Consider the following 25210-nt stretch of genomic DNA (forward strand, 5'->3'; position numbering starts at 1 on the left):
GTGTGTTATTAAAATGAATCTGTTAAATATATAACCTACAGAATTCTGTCTAAAAGTACACAGAACACTTTTTCAAACCAAGAGAATTTGGAAGCAGAGACTTTTTTAAACGCTGAGTTTTATTTCTGATTTTAGTGGAGTTACCGTCGGAGGAACAGTTAGAGGTGATCAAAGCAGAAAAAGCACAGAAGTTGTGTACGTAACCATACACAATGAGGAGGGAAGTCGTAACCATACCAGAGGGAATGAGGATTGACGGCTTATCTCTGTCATTATATTTGTCTACAGTTCTTCTACCTCTCTGTTCGACATGTACCGGTACATGTACGATGTGGATGGGGTTATTTTTAACCAAAATATTCACAGAAAAAAATCAAAAAACTTATTATTTCTAAATTATTAATAAGACTAGTGTTTTCATATGAAATTTTTATATATATCCTGAAAGCTCTAAAACCAAGTATAGTGTTTGGAAACCTTGCTGGTTGTGTGTTGGATGATCAGCTTCAATTATCACCGGATAGTTAAACATATACCTGTGTAGCTTGTTACCTGATTGACACCTGCTTAGATATCTACCTTTCTTGATTTGATATGTACCTAGATAACAGGTAACTTATTGATGATGTTCTATCTGATAACAGGTAACTTATTGATGATGGTCTATCTGTTTTGGGTGCGTCTATGTACACCATGGCCTGATATCAAAATAGTCAGTCCACTCCTAGCATACCCTGGGTTAGAATAGTTGTTTGTTATATTTCTTGATTCACGGATTAAAAAAAAGAAAAAGCCTTCAGGTAAATGTATTTATATCAATGTCAAATTAGAGCTTTGTTTTACTTGTCTATCTGTTGGTGCCTCCAATTTGTTTATTATACCACAAGATAAAGTATAAACTAAAAGGATGATGATTCATTTGTAAAATATACATAATATTTAGTATGCTAGATATGAAATTGACCCATTTAGATTTAGAAGTTTAGTGAGATAGAGATAAAGTAACTATTGGATCTTATTGCAAGTAAGCTGCAAAAAAAAAACATTACATAAGGCACAGAGGAGTTGTCCTTGTGCGTACAAGTACATGTGTCGATCTAGAGGAGGGGGGATCCAGACCTCTCTCCCTTTGAAAATTCTAAAATTATTTATAAAATTAACATAATACAATTACCAACAATAGCCTCTGTACCCACTGGCATCACAAAATCTTCACTTGGACCACCCTCCCTGGAACATTTGTTTAAGGATCCACACTGATGTAGGGCTTTTTCAAGATTGTGTAAAGATGGATGAAAGGGGAGTGTCATGATTTCAAAACCATTTTCTACCTCGTTCTGGATATGCAGACAATTTTAAGTGACCTATATCGTGGAGTCTTTGACTCAGAATTCCCTGGCCCGGGAATACTTGTATTGACAAATAGAAGACCTCTGGGACATTTGGACTAGTCTATTTCACTGAATATGGATACAATGTAGTTATGTAAAAGTATGCATGCATAATGTTATTTGTATTTTAAAAAGTTTTGATTCTTACATGTAGCTAGTTGCTTTTGTCAGAGTCATTCTAGTCTAGTTTACATAAACTAAACGCACAGCTTGTAGGCAGTCCATCATCATCTTTATGAGAGCGTCATTGATAATTTTCTTGCTTTTTCAAAAACCTAATCGTGCATTCTTACAAAGTTTTTCAGCTAATCTGTGGCTCCATGCAATGGGGTTTGAATTTCTCTGAATTTGTAGCTGTTGTACTTGGCATTGTGTACGCCTCAAGACACAAATAGAGAAATTTCATTTATTGATTCACATATACTACTCTGTATAAAGATTTATTTTACTTTGGGGGAAGGGGTATACAATTTGCAATAGATTAGATGTCTACAATCGCTCTGTAATTTACATTTATCTTTATGTCAGTTCTTGAAGGAGCAAATTATAATCAGTAAAATGATTTGAGACATTGTTAATCAGTAGCCTAATTCAGTCGGGTTTGAGATCCTCTTTTTCTTGACTTTACATTTCTTGTGCTATATTGGGCAGCTGTGTTTATCGTTTGTGAGTGTCGAGACACAAATGTAAAAAAAAAAATCATTCAGTTGTTGCTCATCCTGAATTAATGAAACAGTAATTTCCATGTTTTTAAAGGACGGTGAGGATTACACTAGTCTGTTGTCTAGTCCTAGTATTGTAATTATTCCCCTCACAACCAATCGCCGGGAAGATTTTTGACGTTAAGCTGCATAATTCTTTAGAACATTAGGATTAATTGTTTGCATAATTCTGTAGAACATGTGGATTAATTGTTTGCATAATTCTGTAGAACATGTGGATTAATTGTTTGTTGTATTACTCGGAGCCCAATCAAATCTTCCACTCTGTTTTGTTCTTTAGTCGTTGTCACTGGGTTCTCTATCTATTATGAATGTGTATTACCTTTCTACACTGCTGCCGATAGCTTTGTTTTAACATACCGTTATATTTTTAGTAATTGAAGTGCTATATTATATATATTTTTACTATATACATGTATTTACATCTAAGGAAAAATGAAGTGTGGATTTATAGATAGTTGCAATGTTGTATTGATATATTCATTATTACAGACGTTGTACTGTTGATTGGTTACTATATTATTATCTAGTTATGTGTGTTGATTAATACTGATTTGTTGCTACGTTTTATAAGTGTAACAGATAAAGGCTATTAACACTAAGTTCCCTGTCCTGATCAAAGTCTGCTGTTTGTACAACCAAGTATGCCTGCTTGATGCAATATATTTACTAATACGCCATGTTTTTCTGTGGGACTTGGGGTTTTTTTTTCTTATACGTTTGTCTCTGAAATTATCTTTCTTGAAAACTTTTTCAACTTAGCTTGTAATGGGTAGGAACTTAATAATTTGTTATAGTTGTAAACAGAAACTCATTTCTATTAATGTCATCAATATATTTAATAAATTGCGAGGGATATTGCACACGTGGTATATAGGGTAGGCAGGGAGTACGCTCTTTGTGGAAGAGCTAGCATAAGCGAAAATAAAATATAAACGAAAACCTTTATTGCATTTATACACATGTGTAATACTTGCTCTTAGTACTCATGAATGTTCATGATGATTTTAATTATACAAAAAACCCCTTTGACAGGGTATTTAATAGTACTCATGAATCGTCAAGAGGATTAATATTCAAAATTAGACGAAAGCCTCGTATTTTTTTTTACTCGTGAATATTCATGAGGATTTAAATTCGAAGCGTCAATGCAATTCAAACGTAATAAAAAGATAGGAGTTTTGCGCCGACCTGCACAGTTTTTCCCTAACTTCCCTTTTGTGTCTTCTTTAGATTTGCAATACCGGTATAACACAGTGATTAATACTGAATCAATTTTAAGGGCTCTTTATTACACAGGTGTACATTATAAAGTTTGATATTCATGACCTGTAGTATCATTTGCTTAATGCGGCACCTTTAATTGTACTGACACTGTTCAAACACACCAACTGTTATCATTTTTCCTGTAACGATAATTATACCCTTCATATTTTTTTTTTAATTTTGAGAAGAATAGATAGCGTCAAGTGTCTCTGTGACCAAACGTATATATGTCCTTATGTATGAAAATATTTCTAGAAATTTGAATTGCCAGCGACTGCCTGATATATCTATGAAAAAATAAAATTGACTGATGGGGAGTGGATCACGTTTTTTGAGTCAAACTTTGTTCTTTACTGGATATTTCCCCTTATCAATTACTTGTATTGAAAGTATGTAAATAACAGGGGAATGATTTGTTACATTATGTTATAGGTTGTACCACGTGATTCAGGTGAGCGACCCCCCCCCCCTCCCCCCGGGCACCGACACTGGGTCCGGTAAAATGTAATACCCAATGCAATATTTATTATAAAATTTTAATGATTGGCGCGAAGTCAATGTACGTGTGCACATGTATTTTGTTTGAGTCTTTCTATTTCGCGGAATATTTGTGACGTTTCCATTGCTTGTAAAGATTTCATGACAATAAAGTAGTCAATTTATGTTTTGATTCTTCAATTCATTCTATACAGTAGTAGATACGATAATGTATATATATATAAGTACAATTTGTACATATGTTCATGTAGTGAACTAGTTGTTGTTTTGTTGGAACCATGGTCGATGGATATTGTCTCTTGATGACCTTTCTAACTTACAGTACAAACACAGCAGGCTCTAACGTGAAGCGACACGGGAATTTTCAGAGAATTTAATATATGTAAAAATACCTAATAATCCGTCATAATCCCGCTAATCCCACCCATTGCGGATTGATAATCCGCATTAATTTTTATTTTATACTTATCATTATCAGACTGGATTAATGAATTAACGGATCGTAACACGTTCTTTTCTAATTACCTCCCGCTGAGAAAGACTAATGAAGCTCGCCCTTCCGATCACCTCCCGCAGCGAAAAACCTAACTTATGAATTATAACAACTTAAATTATTAAAAATCATCAACATTTTTTTAATTCATAAGTTTTACAGTGAATGTACTCAATTTATAGTTTTATTTACCTCTGTTAGAAAAAAATATTAATCAATTGAAAAACTCTCACTCCATTACACTGTTTTAACTGCCAAAAATTGTCTTTTATGAAATAGTAATTTTCAATTGACCATGAGTCCAAAATACAGCATTTCGATCAATTTTAATGTTTTTTTCGATTTAATATTAGTAGAATACGCTAAGTTCCAGTTTTGACTCTTCTTTGAGGCAATTCTTGCACAAAGGCAAAATGTTATTTGTGAGTCAAGAAGGGCCGCTTCATCTGTTATGGTTTTAATGGTGATAACACATTAGACCTTGAAAAACAAAAAATTGAATAGATAACAAATTACTTTAAATGACCTCGGCTTATAGATTTTGAATAATTTTTAAATATTTAAGATATTGCCAAGCTTGCAGTTACTCGCGGTGACTCCTCATGTATATATAATTACGAGCTGTGCGCTTGGCGCTTTTTGGCCGTTACATGTATGAAGTTGGCTATTTGTCTTTCTCTGCCATTTAAAGAAGTAAACAGTGTTAGTGTATTTCTGTTGGTAAAGAAATATTTTCAAATATTACAGACGTCTAGAACGTTAGGTTTTGTCTGTGATAATGTTAAAGTTAAAGTAGTATAATTTTTTAACTCTTCCGTCCCCCCCCCCCCTCTCTCTCTTCAGAATAGAAAATTGAATGGTAAATCAGATATTGTGTTTATTAGTTTTAATTAAAAATAAAAACTAGGGTGTTAAAAATTTAGATATAAATTAAGTGCTGTCGTCTGCGTCAGTACCTACCCCCACCCGCCCCACACCTCGTTGTTTGCGTCATACTGTATCCCTGTCCTCCTACGTAGATGTAGTTCCTTGATGGATGCTGTGTAGACAAAATACACAGTGATGTCAGTTCCGACTGTGCACAACGCCTACGCAACACTTACAGGAAAAGTCTCCGCACCGAAAAAGAGTGACGAATGGTATACAGATGAACTCCCTTACTTATCGGTCCTGATCAAACTTTAGAAAGCTGTCACAAGACTTAGTGATTTATGCAGCGAAAGAATATTTTCCCTGAATATAGCCTTGCTTGTTAAAAAAGTTAACCAAGAAGAACATGCGTTTCTTCCAACCAACAAATAAATTATGAGAGGTGGGTTAACCGAGGCGGTTTTAAATACACGTCCCTTCGACAGAGGTTTCGAGTCGGATCATGTTAGCAGCTTTGTTCGAGCATTACCACCAGATTTATCCCAAAACTGTATAGCCCCCAAATTAGTGAACCACGTGTCAAGCTAGCATAGCAAAGGCGTCGCTAATGACTCATTAAGAAAAAAGATCTGTTTGCACACCAATGGGTACGGGATATCGCTGGAAGCTTTGGGCCCTTTTTTTAAATCTCTGGGTCGTGCAATCAGGGGTTAAGCCGATTTTCTTAATTTGCACCATTTACCTCCCCTGTTTTGAAGACAACGGAAATTAATCCGGGTTTACGACGGTCTTGGGCAACTTTAGAACTAATCGCGGAGCTAGCATTCTCGCCGCTCTTTAGGGGGTAAATTTTTATTTTACTTGAATCAAAATCTTCCGAAATAAAGTCGAACGGTCATACAGAACGGGATTTAACCTGTAAAAAGATTTACCCAGCGTCCTTTATGAAGATAAGGAAATTTTGAATGCAGGAAGATCGGATCGACAGAATTAACTGTAACACAAAATTTAGTGAAAGTTTAATATATCTCCACGGGGGCATATAGATCTGATCAGAGGGAGTAGAGTAAAACTCATTACAAAGGGTGTCCACAGATCAAAGACTGACTGGTAGTAGCCGGTACATTGTGTACGCTCCCTCACCGTGTGTCAGCGCGTACACTGACACGTCAGCGAAAAACCATGTCTCTCTCTCTCTCTCTCTCTCTCTCTCTCTCTCTCTCTCTCTCTCTCTCTCTCTCTCTCTCTCTCTCTGTTTCAGGGATTAACGTTATTTATGCTTCTCTCTCTCTCTCTTGTAATAAGCAAGACATGCATCTTTTGTTTTTCGCAACAACATTTTAACTTTAATGTTTTGATTTATCTTAGAACGAACCCTTTGTATACCAAGATTCGTCAATCTTCGACTAAGGTTCTGCCTGTTAAACATGTATTACTAAGGCAATGTATCAATGAGAGGTTTTTTAAATCCTGTAAAATGTGAATACGTACCTTTCTAACTATTTGTAGAAATCTGCATGCTGTAGAATAAATTCAGTAACAAAAATTTCTATTTTTGTGTGAAATCAATTTGGTAATGATAACAAGTAGCTTTGTAAAAATGCCTCATTCTGTTGAAACACAAAAGTGAAAACTAAGTCCTTATTTTTTATCTTGGGAAATAAAAGTTCTCCGTGTTTTTTAAATATAAATTTTGATAATTGTTTACCCGAATTCAGTTTCTCTAAAGGTGACCACATAAATATGTTTAACAGAATCGAACACTTTCTCAAAACCGAGGAAAAATTAAATACAGGATAAACATTCTCACTTGCCTCTTTTATTTCCTAAATACATAGCTGTGGTTAAACGTTGTAACACCCAAAATAAAATCGTGCCACATAATTTTGCTTCTTTGTTCCAGAAAGTCATTTGCAAACCCTTACCAATTTGCAATATATACCTAAAATTGACTTGCCGATAGTTTTACTAAGTCTTGTAAATATTTACAGCGATCCAGTACAGGTGTCTTTATCTCTGATAAAGCTACAAAACAAATGTTGTACATGTATTTGGCTCATATCCTAAAATCGGTGTGTACAGTGGCATCGCGCAGTGTAGATGGTTTTATTTCTTTTTACCTCATGTTAAGATGGCTCTTAATTTTACACCCTGAAATAGTTTCTTAAATCAGCAGACAATTTAATTATGATAGATAACATGGTACGTAGTAAAGTAGGCGATAAATATGACATTTTGAATAAAAAATTATGATTTTTAAAAATTTGGTAAAGTAAATATGAACAAAAGCGAACTCGTGATCTGCGGTTCACAAGCCCGACGCTAAGATGCTACTCAACCAATCGATGGATACAAACAACTGAACAAAACATTTAAATCGCGCCATCTTGTGAAATAGTGTTATAAAAAGTATAAGCCTTGAATGTATGATAAAAATTACATCAAAATGTCAATATTTTTTGGTACGTATGTGGCAACGCACTTTCAAAATTCTTCAAAGTGCATATTTTTTTTCAAAACGCGTTAATTAAATTTAGGACCAAATCATTAAAAGTTCGCTGTAAAGGAACATCAACAATTTTCATTTGTTGTTCAACTTTTCAAATAAATTATATCAACCGAGCTCATTTTGATGTCAGTCTTAGTTTTTGCGTATAAGCGTGTAACTTTTTACCAGAATTTAGCAGCCAATAAGCCGCCAAGTCCGAAGGAGCTAGCAACCAATAAAAAAACATCAAAGTACTGAGAGTACTTTAACAGCAAATTATATTATACTTTATTATTGGCGTAGTTTAATTAATATCAAGACGATATATGCATAAATAATTCGTATGAGTATTGGTAATTTCGGGTGCAGTAAGTTAAGCTCGCCTGGATGAGAATTATAAATGAGTGTGTTTAATATTAATCAATTGAACATTGATATTAATTTTCTCTATACGGGCCATAAGTTATGGTAATAACGTTAACATAGATGTTTATTGTACTGATTGCTAAAGACGAGGGTGACATGAATGCAATTCTCGATGTTGTTTTTAGCTTGTTTAGAAAATGGCGGCTACGGGTTAACTCTTTCAAATTTAAACTAGTACATTATGGTAAGCGTCTGCGAAAAGAAGTGACCATGTATTTAGCATCACGGGAGATTTTTTTTGAATACACAACTTCCTACATGTATTTTTTGAGTGCTATTCGATTCTACTACATTTCAGAATAATACAAAATATCTCGCTAAATCCGGTGGACGTGCACTTGGAGATCTTATTTTGAAAATACATTCAAACAAATCAATAAGATTTTACACGACGAAAAGATGTTTCTTAGCGGAGTTGCACCAATTCTAGATTACTGCAGTGAAGTGTGGGGGTACACATAATCTTGTGGAATCGTCTGGCTACTAGAACTGTGAATGATGACAGACTTAAGAAATAAGTTTTCCTGTGGACTTAAGAAAAATCAAAATGTCATGTTGTAAATTTTGAATTTACTGCCACCCGCTAAATTCAAAATTTACAACAGGACAAAAACACCAAAAACTGGTCACATCATGTTAAGATTTAACTCCAATCTTTTATGTGCAGACACTCTATCCTATTCAAAAATAGCAATGAGTAAACTTATTACATGTATTTGTATATATTCATGTCTATATAGTGACATATAGGTTCAATGGTCCGGGTGTTTATTGCTTACATGTATGTTATAATATATTATACATGTCTCTGTAATTGTATATTAAACATATGTCACTATAATTAATAATTTACTTACTTACTGGTTATCTAAAATGTAATAAAAAAATCAAACGCACCGTATAAAGTACAAGCAATATTTGTGCACTTAGCGCCGGGTTTTGGAACCTTTTGGTCGCTTCTGGTGCGTTTATTTCTTAACCTTATATCACTTTTATTAAACTTTTTAAAGAGTCTAATCATTTTTCAACATCAATTAATATTTTAAACTGTGATACAATAAGCTCATTCTATGTTTTTCTCCTTACAACTTTCGAAAAAAGGAGATTTTTCGCTTATCTGTCCTGTAAGCAGTTTTTCTTTCTCTCATTTAAACCATGAGCGCATATTTGTCTATTAATCTCCCTTTGACATAACTTTGATAAGTCAAATACACAACAACTGTTAAACGGTGAACAGACAAACATACGCTGACTGTGTAGGAAGTCAGTATAAAAGTGGGCGTCCTCATTATCGTATGGAGGTTGAAGAAATCGTGATGACCCCCGCCTATTAAAACAAATTCGTACTTGGTTACAACTTACTTTTATTTAACACAATAGATTCTATAAAATTTCAAGAAACATTTTATTGTCAAAAGAGTGAACTACCTATTTGTGTCGACATGCAACCTATTCATGTTGACATTCGAGAAAAATATGTTAACATGCAACTTATTTATGTCAATATGAAACTTATTTGTGTCGACACGCTATATAGAAATGATGACATGCAACTTATTTCAACAAGATGCATAAAGTTATATTGATCGTGCATGTCAATATAACAAAGTTGCATACTAGTATTAATATAAAAAGTTACATGTTAACATAAAAAAGTTGCATATCAACACAAATGAGAAGTATTTAGCATATTGGAAATAACATGTGGTCAACATTTCTTTCTTTTTTTTTAGATATAAGATTTTAAATAATTTTGATCTGCCTGCAGTTTTCTTGCATATCAACATATTTGATAGATAAAATAACTTTCACACAAGTTCACTATAGTTTTTCAATTCATGTCATTTTTAGCATTGAAACTATGACGGAACTGTTGAATGAGAAATACAGAGACCAGCTGGTCACGTGGATCGGTAAGCCGTGTCACTTCCGGTTGTTGTACAAGATCAGCAGAGACGGATGCTCGGCCCCGACATTTCACCAGAAGTGTGACGGTCAGGGCGCCACTGTAACAGTCCTGTACAACACAAACAACACGATATACGGCGGCTACCTGTCACAGAGTTGGAACTCTAGTGGTGCTTACATAAACGATTCGAACGCCTTCCTCTTCCGGTTGCAGTATAATGGGTCATCCAATCCACTGAAGTTTCCAATCAATCAGCCAACGTATGCTGGATATGGTGTAGGAGGTTATGGTCCATCATTTGGAGGGGGCTCTGACATGAATACTTTCACTGGAAGCGTCAGCTCTTCAGGAAACTATTTTCCTCTGAATGGAAATGTCAGTTCTATAGGGAGTTATTACAGCTTAAACGGTCAAAACAGCAACTCAATCACTAACAACAATCTCCAAGTGACTGATCTGGAAGTTTATCAAGTCAAAGGTAGAACACTCTTATTCTATATGACAGTCATTGACATTAAACATAACATCCCATAGAAGACTACCTATGTATGTCGACCGTTGCGGCTTTGTGTTTGTCCATAGGCGACATAACTTCTGTTGTACTATCCTAGAGGATACTGTCAGTTGTATCCCGGATATTATTTATTCTACTGTCTATCCGCTTCTTTTAAAAACTGTTTCCTTGATAAACACAATTCTTTTACCGAAGTTAGGAAAGAGAAAAGAGGCTTCAGGCCGGAAATTAATAACTAATACTAGACTAGTTCAGTTTTTGGTCAATATGTCTTTTCTTTTAAAGCTATATGAGCTGTATTTTTTAGACTTTTATTTTGCTGCAAAAACCTGCTAGTATATCAAGTCTGCATATAACTTAAACTTTAATGATAAAAAAGACTTGAAAGAACATTAGTTTTTGTCAGAAGAAAGATTTCTCTTCTAAGGAATATATAGCAGATCAATTTTTGTACAGGACGACAATAATTCACTTTTGCTTCAATTAAGGCATCTCAACGACTTTTTTCCACAAAAATATGGCAAACAGAAAGTTAAAAACCATGATATTTTTGTTATTTTAGTAGACAATAACATTTTTGTAAAAAAAAAATCCAACAAAAAAATTGAAGCTCATATTGCTTTAAGGCACCTAGCTCACCTTCTAAGTAAAAACAGTACATGCAGTTTTTGTGTATACAGATGTTATAGTTCTTAAATATGTACGTGGTGTCCAAGAAGTCAAAGACCATCACTTTTGATATGTGGAAACGATATCAAAACTAGCTTAGATACTGTTGTTCTACTTAAAAATAAATAACTGTAGTCCTAAGTAAAAATAAATATCGCTTCAGGTTTCAAATGTGTAAAATTAAATTAAAGTTGCATTAAAAAGTAAACGTAAACTTGTACCTTGTTCCTAAGTTAAATAAATGGCCACAATAGGGTATCATAATTTTTTTATCAATAAAACAATAGATAAAATCTGAAAAAAAGATGGGTTAACGATATCGATTCAAGCTATGCTGAATATTTCAGAATTTCATTGCAGCTTTTAGTGACACAATTATATATAACGCAAATAATATGGCAATTAACGCTTCTCTTAATGATTTTACAGTTCTCAAGCAGTATTAGTTTCTCAATATGTATTCTATTAATCACAGTCCTTTTTAACATGGAATTAAAAAGCATTGGGATACTTATATAAATGTACTACAAAAATAAATTAGTTTACTGTTTGTTTAATGTTTTGCAGTATAGATACTTCTCGTTGTGTAATTTAACAGAGAGTATAGTTTGTTTATTCAATGATATAGAAATCTAACTTGTAACTTTTTCTCAAACATGTTTTAAGAAAATGTTTTTATATTTCATCTTTATAATAAGGGACATTTAATAATAAGGGATTTAATAAACGGTTCATTTCATAAATTTTTGATTTTATTTAAAGTAATTAAATTTTTTATAATAATCATTTCAAAAGCGGGATTTTTCCAATCTACCATCTATCGTGAGTGGTGAAAATTTCATTTTTTACTTCCAATCCATTCCATTTTAATTCAAGTAAAATTAAATGTTAAACCAAATATGCAAGCAAAGTGGAGTTCTCAGAAAACCATCCATGGACTAAGGCGACCCGTAAGATATTATCAATTTTAATGCGTCAACAGCATTGTGAACGTTTGTATTCTTGCCAAATAAATGTCATTCCCCGAATGTCTTTATTATTTCGAAAAATATACTCAGAAGCAATACCATTAAGAATAACAAAGGGTTTAATATTATTGTAAACAATTTGGGTCCAGTTTTTTTTTTTTTTATAGTTTTTTCTTTATCGAAATCCCAACATTAAATATATATCCAATGATTGGATAAACAGATTATTGAATAAACAGAGTATTGCATGAAACAAACCACCGATACATTACATATTGCTCATTCTGATTGAAACTTGTTTTCTTTTATTTATAAATAGATGGATCTGATCCAAACAGAACGAAAATGGCCGAATCTTCACTTCTAGACAAACCATGGAGAAAGTTTTCCGAGTTTAATGCAGAGGTATATCTAATTTGATAGATAACTCTCTCCATGATAAATAATTTTGTTATATTCAGTAGTATATTCTCACTATATAACTCTATATAGACGAATAGTCAATAATTGTAATATCAGCTCGTCCGAAAAATATTGACCGGTCAATATTTTTTAGATATTGACCGGCTAGGAATAATATCTAGAGAACATTCCCTCTATTTCAAATAATCGCCTCTGATTTGTTGATTCGTAAACGGTGACGTAAATAATTCTTCGCGACTCCAAAACAAGGTGACGTCATAATAGACAGTCAGTCAAGGCAAGTAAACAACGAACGCGCAATGCAACGGTTTGCTATCATAACGGATATAAGGATTTGCGAATTACTGTGAAGTAAAATCAGGTAGAACACCTGTCTGATAATTCTTACGGTCGGCGGAATATCACAAGTGACCGTTTGATGCTGAGGATATTTTGGAAATGAACTTTGCACAAAATTGAATTCGTGAATTGTTTGTTGAGCTGAGAAAATTACGGCGATCTGTTTTCAATTAATTTCTTAAATTTTGGTTTGTTTCTTCATATAACAAAACAAATGTTGACTGTGTTTTCGGGCAACATTGATTATATTAGCCCCCTTGGGACGAAAATATTGCCCTCCGCTTCGCGTCGGGCAATATTTCGTCCCTCGGGGGCTAATATAATCAATGTTGCCCTCAACCCCAGTCAATATTTGTATAATATTAAATACAAAATATTATTACTAGTGAGAAATAAAGAATATATTTGAAAATTATGAATACTAGATTTTAATATTTAAATTGTATTTATTTGATGACGTGTAGATTATGTTTACTTTTATCACATTTTTAGAATTTAGATTAATGTTTTCTGTTCTAAGAGCAAGTTCACTTATAGTATGCTCATTTTTGTTGCTTACTTACATTTATATAAGACAATCACAAAACTCAAAAACAGTAATTTCAGACTGTTCAATATAAACAGAAAGTGCGCTCATCACCTCTTTTATAGGAACTTTGTCATGACCGTTCAGATTTTATCTTCTAATCAAAGACCATAAGAAAACCTATATTCAAAAATGTAAAAAGAAAAATGTATTCAAATGCATATATTGATTTTAATACTAATCTTTTGATGCCCTACAATACTGATTTAAGCTATCGTACTGATGAAAAAATATATTATTTAGAATTAAATTTTTCAATGATCTTAAAGTTTAACGGAATGTTTTTACTTAGTGCTTAATGATTAGCACATCAGCATTTTCTTGTTGGTATGAATTTAAACTTGTTTTACTGTATCCTCTAATTATATAGCTCTCAGCTATACAGCTTTCTCCATATATTGTATTCAAACAATGATTTTAATTTATTTCATAAAGACGGCAAACAAACTTAAAGAAGAACTCGTGGACTATGGACCGGACAGTGAGACAGGTGTAACAGCAGCAAACGTCCTCCTGATTGGTCAGATTGGTGCGGGAAAGTCCAGCTTCTTTAACTCCGTCAACTCAATATTCCGCGGAAAAATCACCAGCAAGGCGCGAAGTGGGAACTTTGAGCATAGTCTCACCACTGTTGTAAGTTTACTTCTTATTCCTTTGAATGTTTTAATGAATTAAAATCAATTAAATGAAAAAACAATGATCAGTGATTTAAAAATAAAAAAAAATCTTATTTCCAATAAGACCTAAAAAAGAGAAGACATATTTTGCTTAAGTTACAGCAATATGTAAAGCAAAAGATTGTAAATTTCTAATTTAGTACCGCAAGTACAGCATCAAGGACCATAACTCTGGTCAGAATCTGAAGATTCGCCTGTGTGACACCCGCGGTCTGGAGGAGGAGTTTACCATCGACTCCCAGGAGATATCTTACATACTGGACGGCAATGTACCGGACAGATACCAGGTATGTCAGATAACAGATACATGTACCAGGTATGTTAGAACAGATACCAGGTACATCACAGAACAAATACCAGGTATGTCAAAAAACAATGGAGAGAGGAGTGTGTTTCGGTAATACATAGTCCCTAGGCCATAAACTGAAAACAAATTAAACAAAAGCAGATTTATTGAGTTATTTAAAGAAAATTATCTTTTAAAAACGTTTGTATATTTAACAAATGCAAACAAGTAATGACAGAACTTAATTTAATCTTCTAGTCAGTTTGAAAGTTGTACTTGCTTTTTAAACAGATATTATATTAAAAATACACTTCCTCTTTATTTTCAGTTCAACCCCTCATCGCCGTTTACTACAGAGACGTTTGGGTTCATCAGGAACCCAAACCTAGAGGACAGGATTCACTGTGTGGCCTTTGTGGTGGACGGAAGTACTATTGATGTTATCCCAGAGAAAATTCTCAAACAAATGAAAGCCATGCAGAGTCGGATGAACCAGAGAAGTAAATACAAACGACGTTCGCTAAATTGTACTTTGCTTACATTTCTAATAAAAACAACTTTTTAAAATAAGTTTATTAAGACCGATCAACCCAATTGTTTTTAGAATAGATTTTGATAGAGAATAAATAAAATGTTGTGAAAAGAATCAGTTGTGTAATTTTAGTCAAATAATCAAGTTCGTTAAAAATGCATAGCCTATATACGAGTTATAGAGGTAATTTTCATAGTATATATTATCACTCTTCTTTAGAGATGGTGTTAATGGGAGTGTTACCATTACGTTTTTGTATTTATTTTTTAAAAAAGCCATTAATTTAGTGTATTCGACCTACTTTCCCTAATCTTTTTTAAAAAGTATTGAAAAATTATAAAATAAAAATTATAAAGTAAAAATATGACTTTAGATGGCCTTACTAACATTTTGTTTTCTTATCTAATAATTGTTACCTTCATTCTTGTCATGAGGGTTTTAGAGTTGTTGAAAGATATCATTTTAAGCTAAAGGTGAAAAGTACTCGAGTTAAATCCAAATCATGTCCATAGCCAGCAAAAAACCGCATTATTAATTTAAAAAAATTCTATGTTTACCCTTTCTTTTTACATTTTTTTAAACAATTTAAATCAGCTCAATTAAAATGAACACAACACAATGAATCATTAATTGCTTCACCAGTATACGTTTGTAATGTATACATTTCGTAATTTTTATCCATTTTCTTTATGTATAAATACAAAAGATCCCCTTTACTTTAGATGGTTTTTTTAGTTGATATTTTATTAACTTAATCTGGAAAATAACTTCTTCATTGACTGTAGAAGCTTTGATAATAAGATGTGATTATTACTATGTATGAATGGAATGTAGCTAAACGGTTTGTTGAACTGTTTAACTTGAAATAAAACTATGCATAAGCTTAGTTGATTAAGTCACAGTCATATTGTGTTAAGTAAAGTTTGACCTTCCCATGTCGTATCATCTAAACTTGTTTGTTTACACAGATATCCCTCAAGTGGTGTACCTGACAAAGCTGGACAAAGTCTGTCCAATGGTGGAGGAGGATGCAGGTCACATGTTCCACAGTTCAGCGGTCCGTGAAGCCGTGGATAAAATAGCTGACGTCATGGGACTACCACGTGGTTTCGTTCTACCAATTAAAAACTACGAGAGTGAAACAACATTAAATCAGAATATAGATATCTTGATTTTGAAGGCTTTGAAGCAGACGGCAGATTTTGCTGACGATTACATGGAAGAGCAAGTAGAAAAACTGGCGGCAGAATATGGACGAGAGAGAAAAGAGAAAGAGTAAACTGTCGTTTAGAACCAATATCAGACCAGAGATTATTATATTTACCTATCGAAAGACTGAGGAGTTCATAAAAATATGAGGAGAGACCTCATTCAGAAGAGAAAGTGTAAATCTTGACTGTACGTGATATAAACAGCAAAGTCAACTAAATGTACTTAGAAAAGAGAAAAAAGCAACGTGGCTTAAGACTGAAATGATTGTTTAAAGAAATAAGAATATTAATTTTATTGTCTGTATTGGGAACCATATTCATAATTTACAATCTGTCTTTGATTACAAATTAAAATAAGAATATGCATACAACCATTGTGAAACGGGATTTGTTACTTTTTATGTAATATCTGACTCTCATCTTGCTTTTTTAATCGTTTGTCATCGGAAACCTGAACAAATTTTTACTGGGACAAAAGGGACTGAACATTCAAATATTTTAAAAACTTGATAAAATGTTTTTTATTGACAAGGCTTTCGTGCTTATTATTAGCTATAATAAAATTATCATTTCTTTCTTTGTATCTGGTTTTTTTTTTTTATCAAAGAGCAAACTTATCTAAGGATTCAAAGTTTTGAATTTACTTTACAGTTTGTACATAAGTACATAATTATTAAAGTGTCGATTTTCTTACAAGTGTATTCTTTCATTTTGTTTAAAAAATTGATACATGTATATATTAAAAAAAACAACAAAAAGAAACCAGAAGCTTTGAGCAATTAAATGCAGCTCGCAACAAAAAGGGAAATGTTAGTTATTGGTAATTTTTTTTCATAAAAAAAATGATTGTAAGTAAAATGAATATCTTAAAGAAGCCCACTGACATGTATCATGGCATAAAGTTCAACCAAATAAGGACCAAGTGCAAAGTATTCCAAATTTATTCGAGCACAAATAGTAGATCATAAGTACTTTTTTCCCTTTTGTTTACAGAAAATGTTCAGCAATGTAAAATCAATCTTTTACATATTCTTTATCTACTGTGTCGGAATTGCCAAAACAAGAAATAACATTAGTAATGGTATTGATATATAAACATTATTGAGCCATTTCGTTAATCTATGATTCTTGCTTTAAAAAATACAATACGTATGTGCTGAGACTTTTGGATTAAATTTTGTTTTCATAAACAATTGCTAGTATATTGAGGTCAGGGTTTTTCTCATATTTTCTTGATTAAAGAAACAAAACAAATTCATTTAAAAAGTGATCGGTTATGGAGAGACTTTGTAGCGTTAAAGATAAATGTCTGAAGTAGAGAACCATTTTATGACACCAAAACATTTATCATGAGCAACTGTTCTTTTATAAATTTGCAAATTTAAAAAGTTTATTTTATTTAAAAAAATTAATACAATAAGGTGTTTATTGTTATACAAAACGTAACTAAACGCCAATTCTCAGATCAATTCTTATACGTATTTATTTATCTGTATTAACATCTGTTCTAAAAATAAATATATTTCTTAGAAGCATTTATTACTAACATTTTTCGGGTTTCGTCATATAAATCACCACTCTATATAAAGAGGATAATAATAACAGGATAAAAACATAATGGGTTTTTAGTATAGTACTGTTAAAAAGAAATGTTATGTAATGCCTCAAATCAATTTTTAAAGTACTTTTTCGTTATTAATTTTCAGCAATCTTTTACAAACAAATAACCACATTTTCCAGTGTCGTTGTACGTGATAACACTACGAATCGATTTTGTAATATTATGAGCCCTTCGGACATTTTTGGTTTTGACCACCCCCAACCGTATTTAGTCACCTCATAATACTAAAAGAAAGATTTCTTATTCTTTAATACAATCTCAAATATGAAATAAATGTAAGACTTAGTTATATTTCACTTCTGAGTTGATTTGACTTACAAGGGTTTATTTTTTTTACATTATCCGTTCTGTGATTCAATTTACCATGCGTACTAGTATATGTTTCATTTATATTAACGTCGACTTTCAGCATCTGTTTAGACTTATTGGTATCATATGAAACGTAAATTCTGATAATGTGGTCTATTGCCATTAAATATTCTGATTTCATGTTATTTTGGTTACAAGTTGTGAACTTGTTTCATTTAAGTCGAAGCTATTACCGTTTTATAATCAGGAGTCTGCAATATTTCATTTTTATTGATAAGGTATTACTGAAAAGTAATTACTTTGTCTGCCATTTTCCCCTTTTTAGAACACCGTTAAGCAATCCAAATTTCCTCTCCTCACTGTGCCAAATATTTTGTTGTACAGATCTTATTCCTGTAAACATATAGCTTACAGCGCCATAGTTACTTATAAATTTGAGATGAAATGCAAAGGATAAAATTATGCTATTCATTTAACTGAGAGATATGAAGGTGACTGAATTGGCATAGTTCTGACTGTAGACACCTTTCCATACATTTAAGTTTCATTTCAATTGACTGAATGGCAGAACTTTATCCTGTGGTGATCAAATGAGTGCACTTATTTCACAACAGAAGAAAAGAATATCATTTAAATGGGTTAATGCATTATAGACTAACATAATTGTTCCGAAAAACAAAGATATACAACAGACACTCTGACAGGTGTTCAATCAGGTGTAACAAGTACAACGTAGACCCGTGTACTGATATCAGAGATAACGAAACTACTATCATGATGGTATATGTTCATTTATAAGCCAAGTTGTGTTTATAATGTGTTATTCGTTCGATGTAAGTATGAACAATTCAACTGTAAACTTCTAACTTAGAGAACCTAACGGTCAATTTAATAATAATGTAAAGATATATTTCTTATTCGAATTTTACAGTTTGTTTGTCGACCGTTGTAAAGCCTATCCAGTTTTGGTAGCTTTATCTTTTATAATTCGTATTATTTGTACTTTCATTTTTGATCTTCTGTATTTTTACCCATGTGAGTTATTATACTAAACGGCCCCATAACTGCGTAGCAACCTCTATCTAACGGGATCATAGAATCATTCAGTATATCGAATACGATTCCTTTTCGTCAATTTACACAACGTAATACAGATTCATGATATAATTCTTTTCAGAAGGTTTAGATATAACTTCCTTGCTCTTAATTATATTTTTACGTACTGCATTTATTAATAGTCATGAAAAGAGCATACGACAACCTTTAAATGAAATATTTTAAAAATCAATTCGATCAGTAAATGAATTAGCACATTTCCTTATGTATCAGTCTTCAGTAGACGATATTTGTTTACGTTTTAGCGACTTCGTAAAACACAGACAGGTGAATGGGGAAATGGGATTTTTTTTTGGGGGGGGGGGGATAACCCAATCCACAATTTGCAAAAGTTGTGTTCCTTTGCGGGTCTAACCCAAAGGTCAAAAGAGAAAAACCCAAACTTTTTTTGTTCTTTATGATACCAAATATGTGGGCGTCCTGAGATAGATCTCTTTGAGTTTAATTTATTCCCTGGATATGTGGGTTGCTCCATCCCGGGGCAATCAAAATACACAATAGAAACGGAATTTTAATGTCAAATGACAAAGTTACAAACCTCTGAACTACAAAGGCTACTGTGAGAAACCTATAGGTTTTCCCCCAAAGATGGCGGCAATGGGAAATATTTTTTGTAAAGTGTGGATTGGTCTATAAATCTTCATATTTCCCTCACCATCATGCAATAAATGTATAAAGTGTATTGAACATTTAATAACATTTGTATTTTAACCGTCAAAAAGACCTTTTGAGAATAAAACATATTGTCTCCGGTTAACTTGTTCTTTATTCTAGAAATTAATTTTTTGAATAAATGTAGTGCAACAATATACTGATCAAATTTAGTGTTACTAATTACATAAATATTTATCATATGAGCTTACACAGTTACTTGTGAAATACCTAGAAAGAATCGCAGGGATATTTTCCGAGATATATTTCTAGTCGTTGAAAAACTCCAACGGACCAGGCAATGTGTTTTAGATTTTATTCGTTGACGATAGACTGTTCGTATTCAAAGAGCTACGAAAGAAGGATATATATGAATATAACTTAAATATTTATTATGGGTTTGAATTTACTGAGACATTTAAGGAGACTAAGTGGTAAGCAAATTAACCATCAATTCTGCCTTAAACTTTGAAATATTATATTTGTGGCCATACAATCAATATTAGTATATTAATTTAGTATATAAAATCTAAATAAATTAGCTTTAAAATAATAAAACATCGCATAACATGTCCCAGACAACGTTGTAGTTCATATGAATCCTAATGTTGACACTGTTTCTTATTTTAGAATACATCAACAAAATTTAATATGCAGTTTGTTGGACAATCTAATTACAATTAACTAGATTAACCCCTTCTTTACAATACGCTATGCAAAAGTGTTGTAGAGATGCCGTCTCACAAGTCTAATTGAATTGCAAACAACAGACATTTTAGTGTGTGACAACGTCATTTTAGAGTTCATTTTTGAATTCATGGCGGCTCTTTTGAATCAGCAAGACCAGCTGATCTCGTGGATAGGTAGGCCCTGTGACTTCCAGTTGTTGTACAAGATCAGCAGGGACGGTTGTACCGCTACTAAGTTTCACCAGAAGTGTGACGGTCAGGGTGCCACCGTGACGGTCCTGTACAACACAAACAACACGATATACGGCGGATACCTGTCTCAGAGCTGGAACTCTGATGGTGGATACATAAACGATCCGAACGCCTTCCTCTTCCGGCTACAGTACAACGGGTCTTCCAATCCATTTAAGTTTCCAGTCAGTGATACAAAGCATGCTGGTTATGGAAATGGTAGTTACGGTCCAACATTCGGTTGTGGTCATGACTTATCCACTTTTTATGGAAATATCGCGCCTCAAGGAAACATTGTTCTTCTCAATGGATATGTCGATCAGATAGGAAGGTGTTTCACTTTATATGAACATGATTGCCACTCCATAACAAACAACAATCTTCAAGTGACAGAGCTTGAAATTTATAAAGTCATAGGTAAATACCCAACATTATGTTCAAATGCCAATTATTGTAATTGAAAGTTTAGTTACCAACTGTGGCGACGGCTTTGCTTTGATTTATTGGAGATTGTGTTTAAGTGGGGTATTGGAAAATTTAATAATAATAATAAAAATTGTTATCTATTCACGATTGATATTTTCACTGAAAACCACCCCTGTACGGATACAATACTAAAGAGATAGATAAAATAAATATAGTTTTGTCTTACCCAGTATAATTTCCATTTAATCAATTAAAACATTTTAAAGGGACCTAGATACAATTTGAGATCCAAATTGTTTATTTGTATTGAATGATTGACCAAAAATTCAATCATAGAAATCAAGTTATTAGAGAGATACAAAGGTAATAATTTATTGTTATGTAAACAAAGCCCTATTCTTTATTTCTTTACAAATAGTGGCAAACAAGAAGAATGTGTAATAAGCGATATTATCAACATGCAACAATTAAGTAAACAATAACAAGACTTTATATTTGTTTACAAACTCTGTATCTTGCTTGTAGTTCGATATATATATATTTTTTAATATCTATATTTTCTATTTTTCTTTCAAGTTTCGACGACGATACCTAAATCGACCATTTTAAACATTAAAAATGGAAAAAAATAAAATTTTAAAATTTTAAACCTCGAATCGTATCTAGGTCTCTTTCTTTAAACTGTAGTTAAATGTTTGAGCATCATATATATATATATATATATATATATATATATATATATATATATATATATATATATATATATATATATATACACCCACCAATTCAATCAATTAAGAGAAATCTATTTCTTTTCTACAAATGAGGAAAACTGATAAAGATTTTGTAGTTATCTGATAATATAACATTTGATGGTATAAATTACAAAAGTATTACTATTATCATTCAAATCAAAGGTCAAACCTTTTTGCAAACATATCAAACTAATGATCAATGTTAATGAAATACTATCACCTTTCTTTTACGTACACGAAATCGATGGTAAACGGTTTTCTATTAGAATCACTTGTACAGTATTACTTCACATTTAAAAGTAATGATGATGCAATCAAAAATTTGTCGATAGACGCATTATCTGCAGTATATTTTCGGAACGTTAATTTGATTAACATTTTGATATGTTTTAAGCTTGCTAGACTTGTTTAAAAGTATATACATGTATGCTGTTTTAAATAAAAATTTTAAAAGAAAGAAATATTTTCATTTTTCCATAAAACAAAAGTTATAAACTTTGTGCAAATTATACAGTTAAATTCAAAGGCATTTAAAAGTATTTAATATAAATTCGAAATTATTTTTTTTTTGACCGGGCCGGTCAATAAACGCCCGACTTTAAAATATTCATTAGCACGTGATGTGACAAGCTAATTTTAGAACGTACAACAAGAGGTCGACGCGGAAACATGGTCGGTCCATTGGCAATGGCATAACGCGTTCGAAGAGAAAAGAAAGAAAGAGTTTGACAACAAATGTTGTAAAATGAGAATCTATATTGAAGATAACTTTGGGCGGTGGACACATGTTAGAAACTTCGTGTTTAACTTTCTTGTTATAGACCAGCTGTGGACCAGCTGTGGACAGGTGGGTCACACAGCGGTGTACTTTCTTTGTTTAATAAGATATTCACTCCTGAAGGAAAAGTAGCTTGCTTGTATGTATATGATACAATATTCATTGCCTGAATATGATAAAACGTGACTGTATAGCTATCACTCGAATACTTAAAATCTATAAATTGTATATATTTTGAGTCGAGGGGCCCCAGACGGGACAATTTTGACGTTGTATTTTGATAATATATGTTGTCAATGTGTGAAAATAATGGTCAATTGCAAAAGAGCTCTCATCGATTGTCTCCGATACCGATACGCAACCATCCTCATAAAATGCAGATGACACTATCTGATATTTTTCTGTTAACAGCACACAAACCTGTTTATATGAATTCAAACAAATGTAAACAAACCTGTCATATTACCTCCTTCTGCATGCTGCCCTTCTAAATTAGTATTCCCGCACACATGCGCAGTTCCACCCTAAACGTTTATCGTTTATGAATATGCATAGGTAAATCTCCGTTATTCATTTTCAAATTATGGCTAGTTCCTCGTTAATATTTATCAAAAAATGTTCATATATCTAGTCATGCTGACAAAATTTGGGTCTAATTCTCAACATTGCAAAAATGCCGTTTAAAACGGTATAAATACCGTTAACGGTAAAGGTTAAAATCGAAACTACATAAATTAGATCATTAACAAGTCTGGTCAAGAATTTTAAAGCAGATATAACAATGCAATTTTTGAATTAAGTATTTTAAGGAGATTACAAAGAATAGAAATTACTTATTTATTTATTTATTTTATATTAACACTTCATAATCTAAATATGTAAAAACAAACCTTCGAGATGCATAAAACATTAACTTTCAATTAAATTTATATCTGTACAAAATGTTATTTGTTTCGCTAATTGTCAATTACATCATGTTACGCGTTTTATAATTTTTTTTTTATAAATGGTTTTGGTTTTGATATAATAAAGATATATAAAGATCCGCATTTTGAAATTATTTAAAACCAGTATAGTTCATTTCATTACTAAGATTAAAGGTGCGACATTTATTGTACCTAAAATACAATGTATTTTTTTATAATTTGAAAAAATGCTTTCATAAAGGAAGAAAAACAGTTACCCAGCAGCTTATAATTATATAAAAAAAAAAGATTGTATTTCTATTATAATTGAAGCAGAAAATAGAAATTATGTTGAGTTTATTCATTAAAAAATATTTCTGTGCATGTTTATGTTTCATTTTAGATATCTCTTCTGCGTATAGAACTTACGCACATATCGGTAACGCCCTCTTATTAACGTGTTTTTTTTGTTTGTTTTTTTACAATGAAACTATCTTCCTTATTAAATACAATATGAATAGAGTTAGTAAATTCTTCCTTCAAAATGTTGTTGTAATAATCAGGCATTTTTGGAAAAAGCAACACAATAAGTGAATTTCTGAAAAATATTAATCGTAATGAATACTTTTTACCTAAACAAAAATCGAAAAAACCTTTAATTAAGGTGGCTCTATACACCACTTTTTGATGACGCAGTATGCAAAAAAGTAAATCTGGTAACATGCATTTCCGGTACTTGCTGATTTAAACTGAGGTAAATTGTATGGGAACCGCTATTTTGAAAAATTTGTTAAATGGATAGATTTAATTTGATAATTGGAAAATTCATTACTTACAAGTAATGTGGTATGTGACACCTTCACGTTGTGTGGTATTATTTATCGAACTAAATAATAAAATCAAGTATAAATGTTTTAAGAATTTCTTTAGCATCATCGATATGTTACACCGTAGTGCAGTGGGTTAGTGGATTCATTACAAACCAGTAGGTCATGAGTTCGATTCCCTTTTTTAACTTTCCAAAAATTTATAAAACTTTTTTTTGGTTGAATTCCGTGAAAGAAAATTCTAAACAGGTGAAAATAATACAATTATAGTATACTTTAATGCACATTAATATTGACACCTAACGGGGATGGGAGGGTTGCTTTGAATTTCTCTCAGGTTGGGATACATAAATCCTATTAACCTAGTCAATGTTCCCCTTTATTTATTTGACTTAGTTTTGCATTAAAGCGAATATATTCACTTATACAAGGCAAAGTCTATAATGAAATATGTATGTATTTATCATTCCAACATTATATTTAGGAAATTTTCTTTAACTCAGAAATGAAAAGCCCCCAAGGTGTTTGGGCCTTGGGACTTAGAAACGATAACCCTTACGCGAGGAACTTTAATACCAAATAAAATTTAAAATATTCTTTGTGTTTATTAGGGCTTTTCGACTTTCGGTCGAAA

The 25210-nt window shown here is 32.2% G+C and overlaps 3 protein-coding genes across 7 annotated transcripts in view; all 3 read left to right on the plus strand.

Moving 5' to 3' along the window:
• The window catches only part of LOC128157789 (histone deacetylase 6-like), a 46786-nt gene extending 42743 nt beyond the window's left edge, over positions 1 to 4043 (plus strand). For all 5 annotated transcript variants that reach the window (XM_052820406.1, XM_052820407.1, XM_052820408.1 and 2 more), the window contains one exon: positions 136 to 4043. In XM_052820406.1, coding sequence (XP_052676366.1) covers positions 136 to 203 — 68 coding nt within the window. In that variant the 3' untranslated portion in view covers positions 204 to 4043. The remainder of the gene's footprint in view (positions 1 to 135) is intronic.
• LOC128157793 (interferon-induced protein 44-like) lies at positions 661 to 16849 on the plus strand. Its single transcript, XM_052820413.1, has 7 exons — positions 661 to 800; positions 10006 to 10541; positions 12534 to 12619; positions 13998 to 14195; positions 14380 to 14526; positions 14854 to 15025; positions 16026 to 16849. The coding sequence occupies exons 2-7, from the start codon at positions 10016 to 10018 to the stop codon at positions 16334 to 16336; spliced, it is 1440 nt and encodes a 479-aa protein (XP_052676373.1). The 5' UTR covers positions 661 to 800; positions 10006 to 10015; the 3' UTR covers positions 16337 to 16849.
• A 2047-nt stretch (positions 16850 to 18896) lies between these two features.
• On the plus strand, positions 18897 to 21841 carry LOC128157794 (uncharacterized). Its single transcript, XM_052820414.1, has 2 exons — positions 18897 to 19031; positions 20596 to 21841. The coding sequence occupies exon 2, from the start codon at positions 20783 to 20785 to the stop codon at positions 21344 to 21346; it is 564 nt and encodes a 187-aa protein (XP_052676374.1). The 5' UTR covers positions 18897 to 19031; positions 20596 to 20782; the 3' UTR covers positions 21347 to 21841.
• Positions 21842 to 25210: the final 3369 nt, after the last annotated feature.

This window comes from Crassostrea angulata, chromosome 8, assembly GCF_025612915.1.
Source record: "Crassostrea angulata isolate pt1a10 chromosome 8, ASM2561291v2, whole genome shotgun sequence".
NCBI classification, from domain to species: domain Eukaryota; kingdom Metazoa; phylum Mollusca; class Bivalvia; order Ostreida; family Ostreidae; genus Magallana; species Magallana angulata.

Coding starts and splice junctions, on each gene's coding strand:
- LOC128157793 (XM_052820413.1), top strand. CDS start 10,016: ATGACGGAACTGTTGAATGAGAAATACAGAGACCAGCTGGTCACGTGG. Junction 10,542..12,533: donor GGAAGTTTATCAAGTCAAAG/GTAGAACACTCT, acceptor ATTTATAAATAG/ATGGATCTGATCCAAACAGA. Junction 12,620..13,997: donor TTTCCGAGTTTAATGCAGAG/GTATATCTAATT, acceptor TATTTCATAAAG/ACGGCAAACAAACTTAAAGA.
- LOC128157794 (XM_052820414.1), top strand. CDS start 20,783: ATGGCGGCTCTTTTGAATCAGCAAGACCAGCTGATCTCGTGGATAGGT.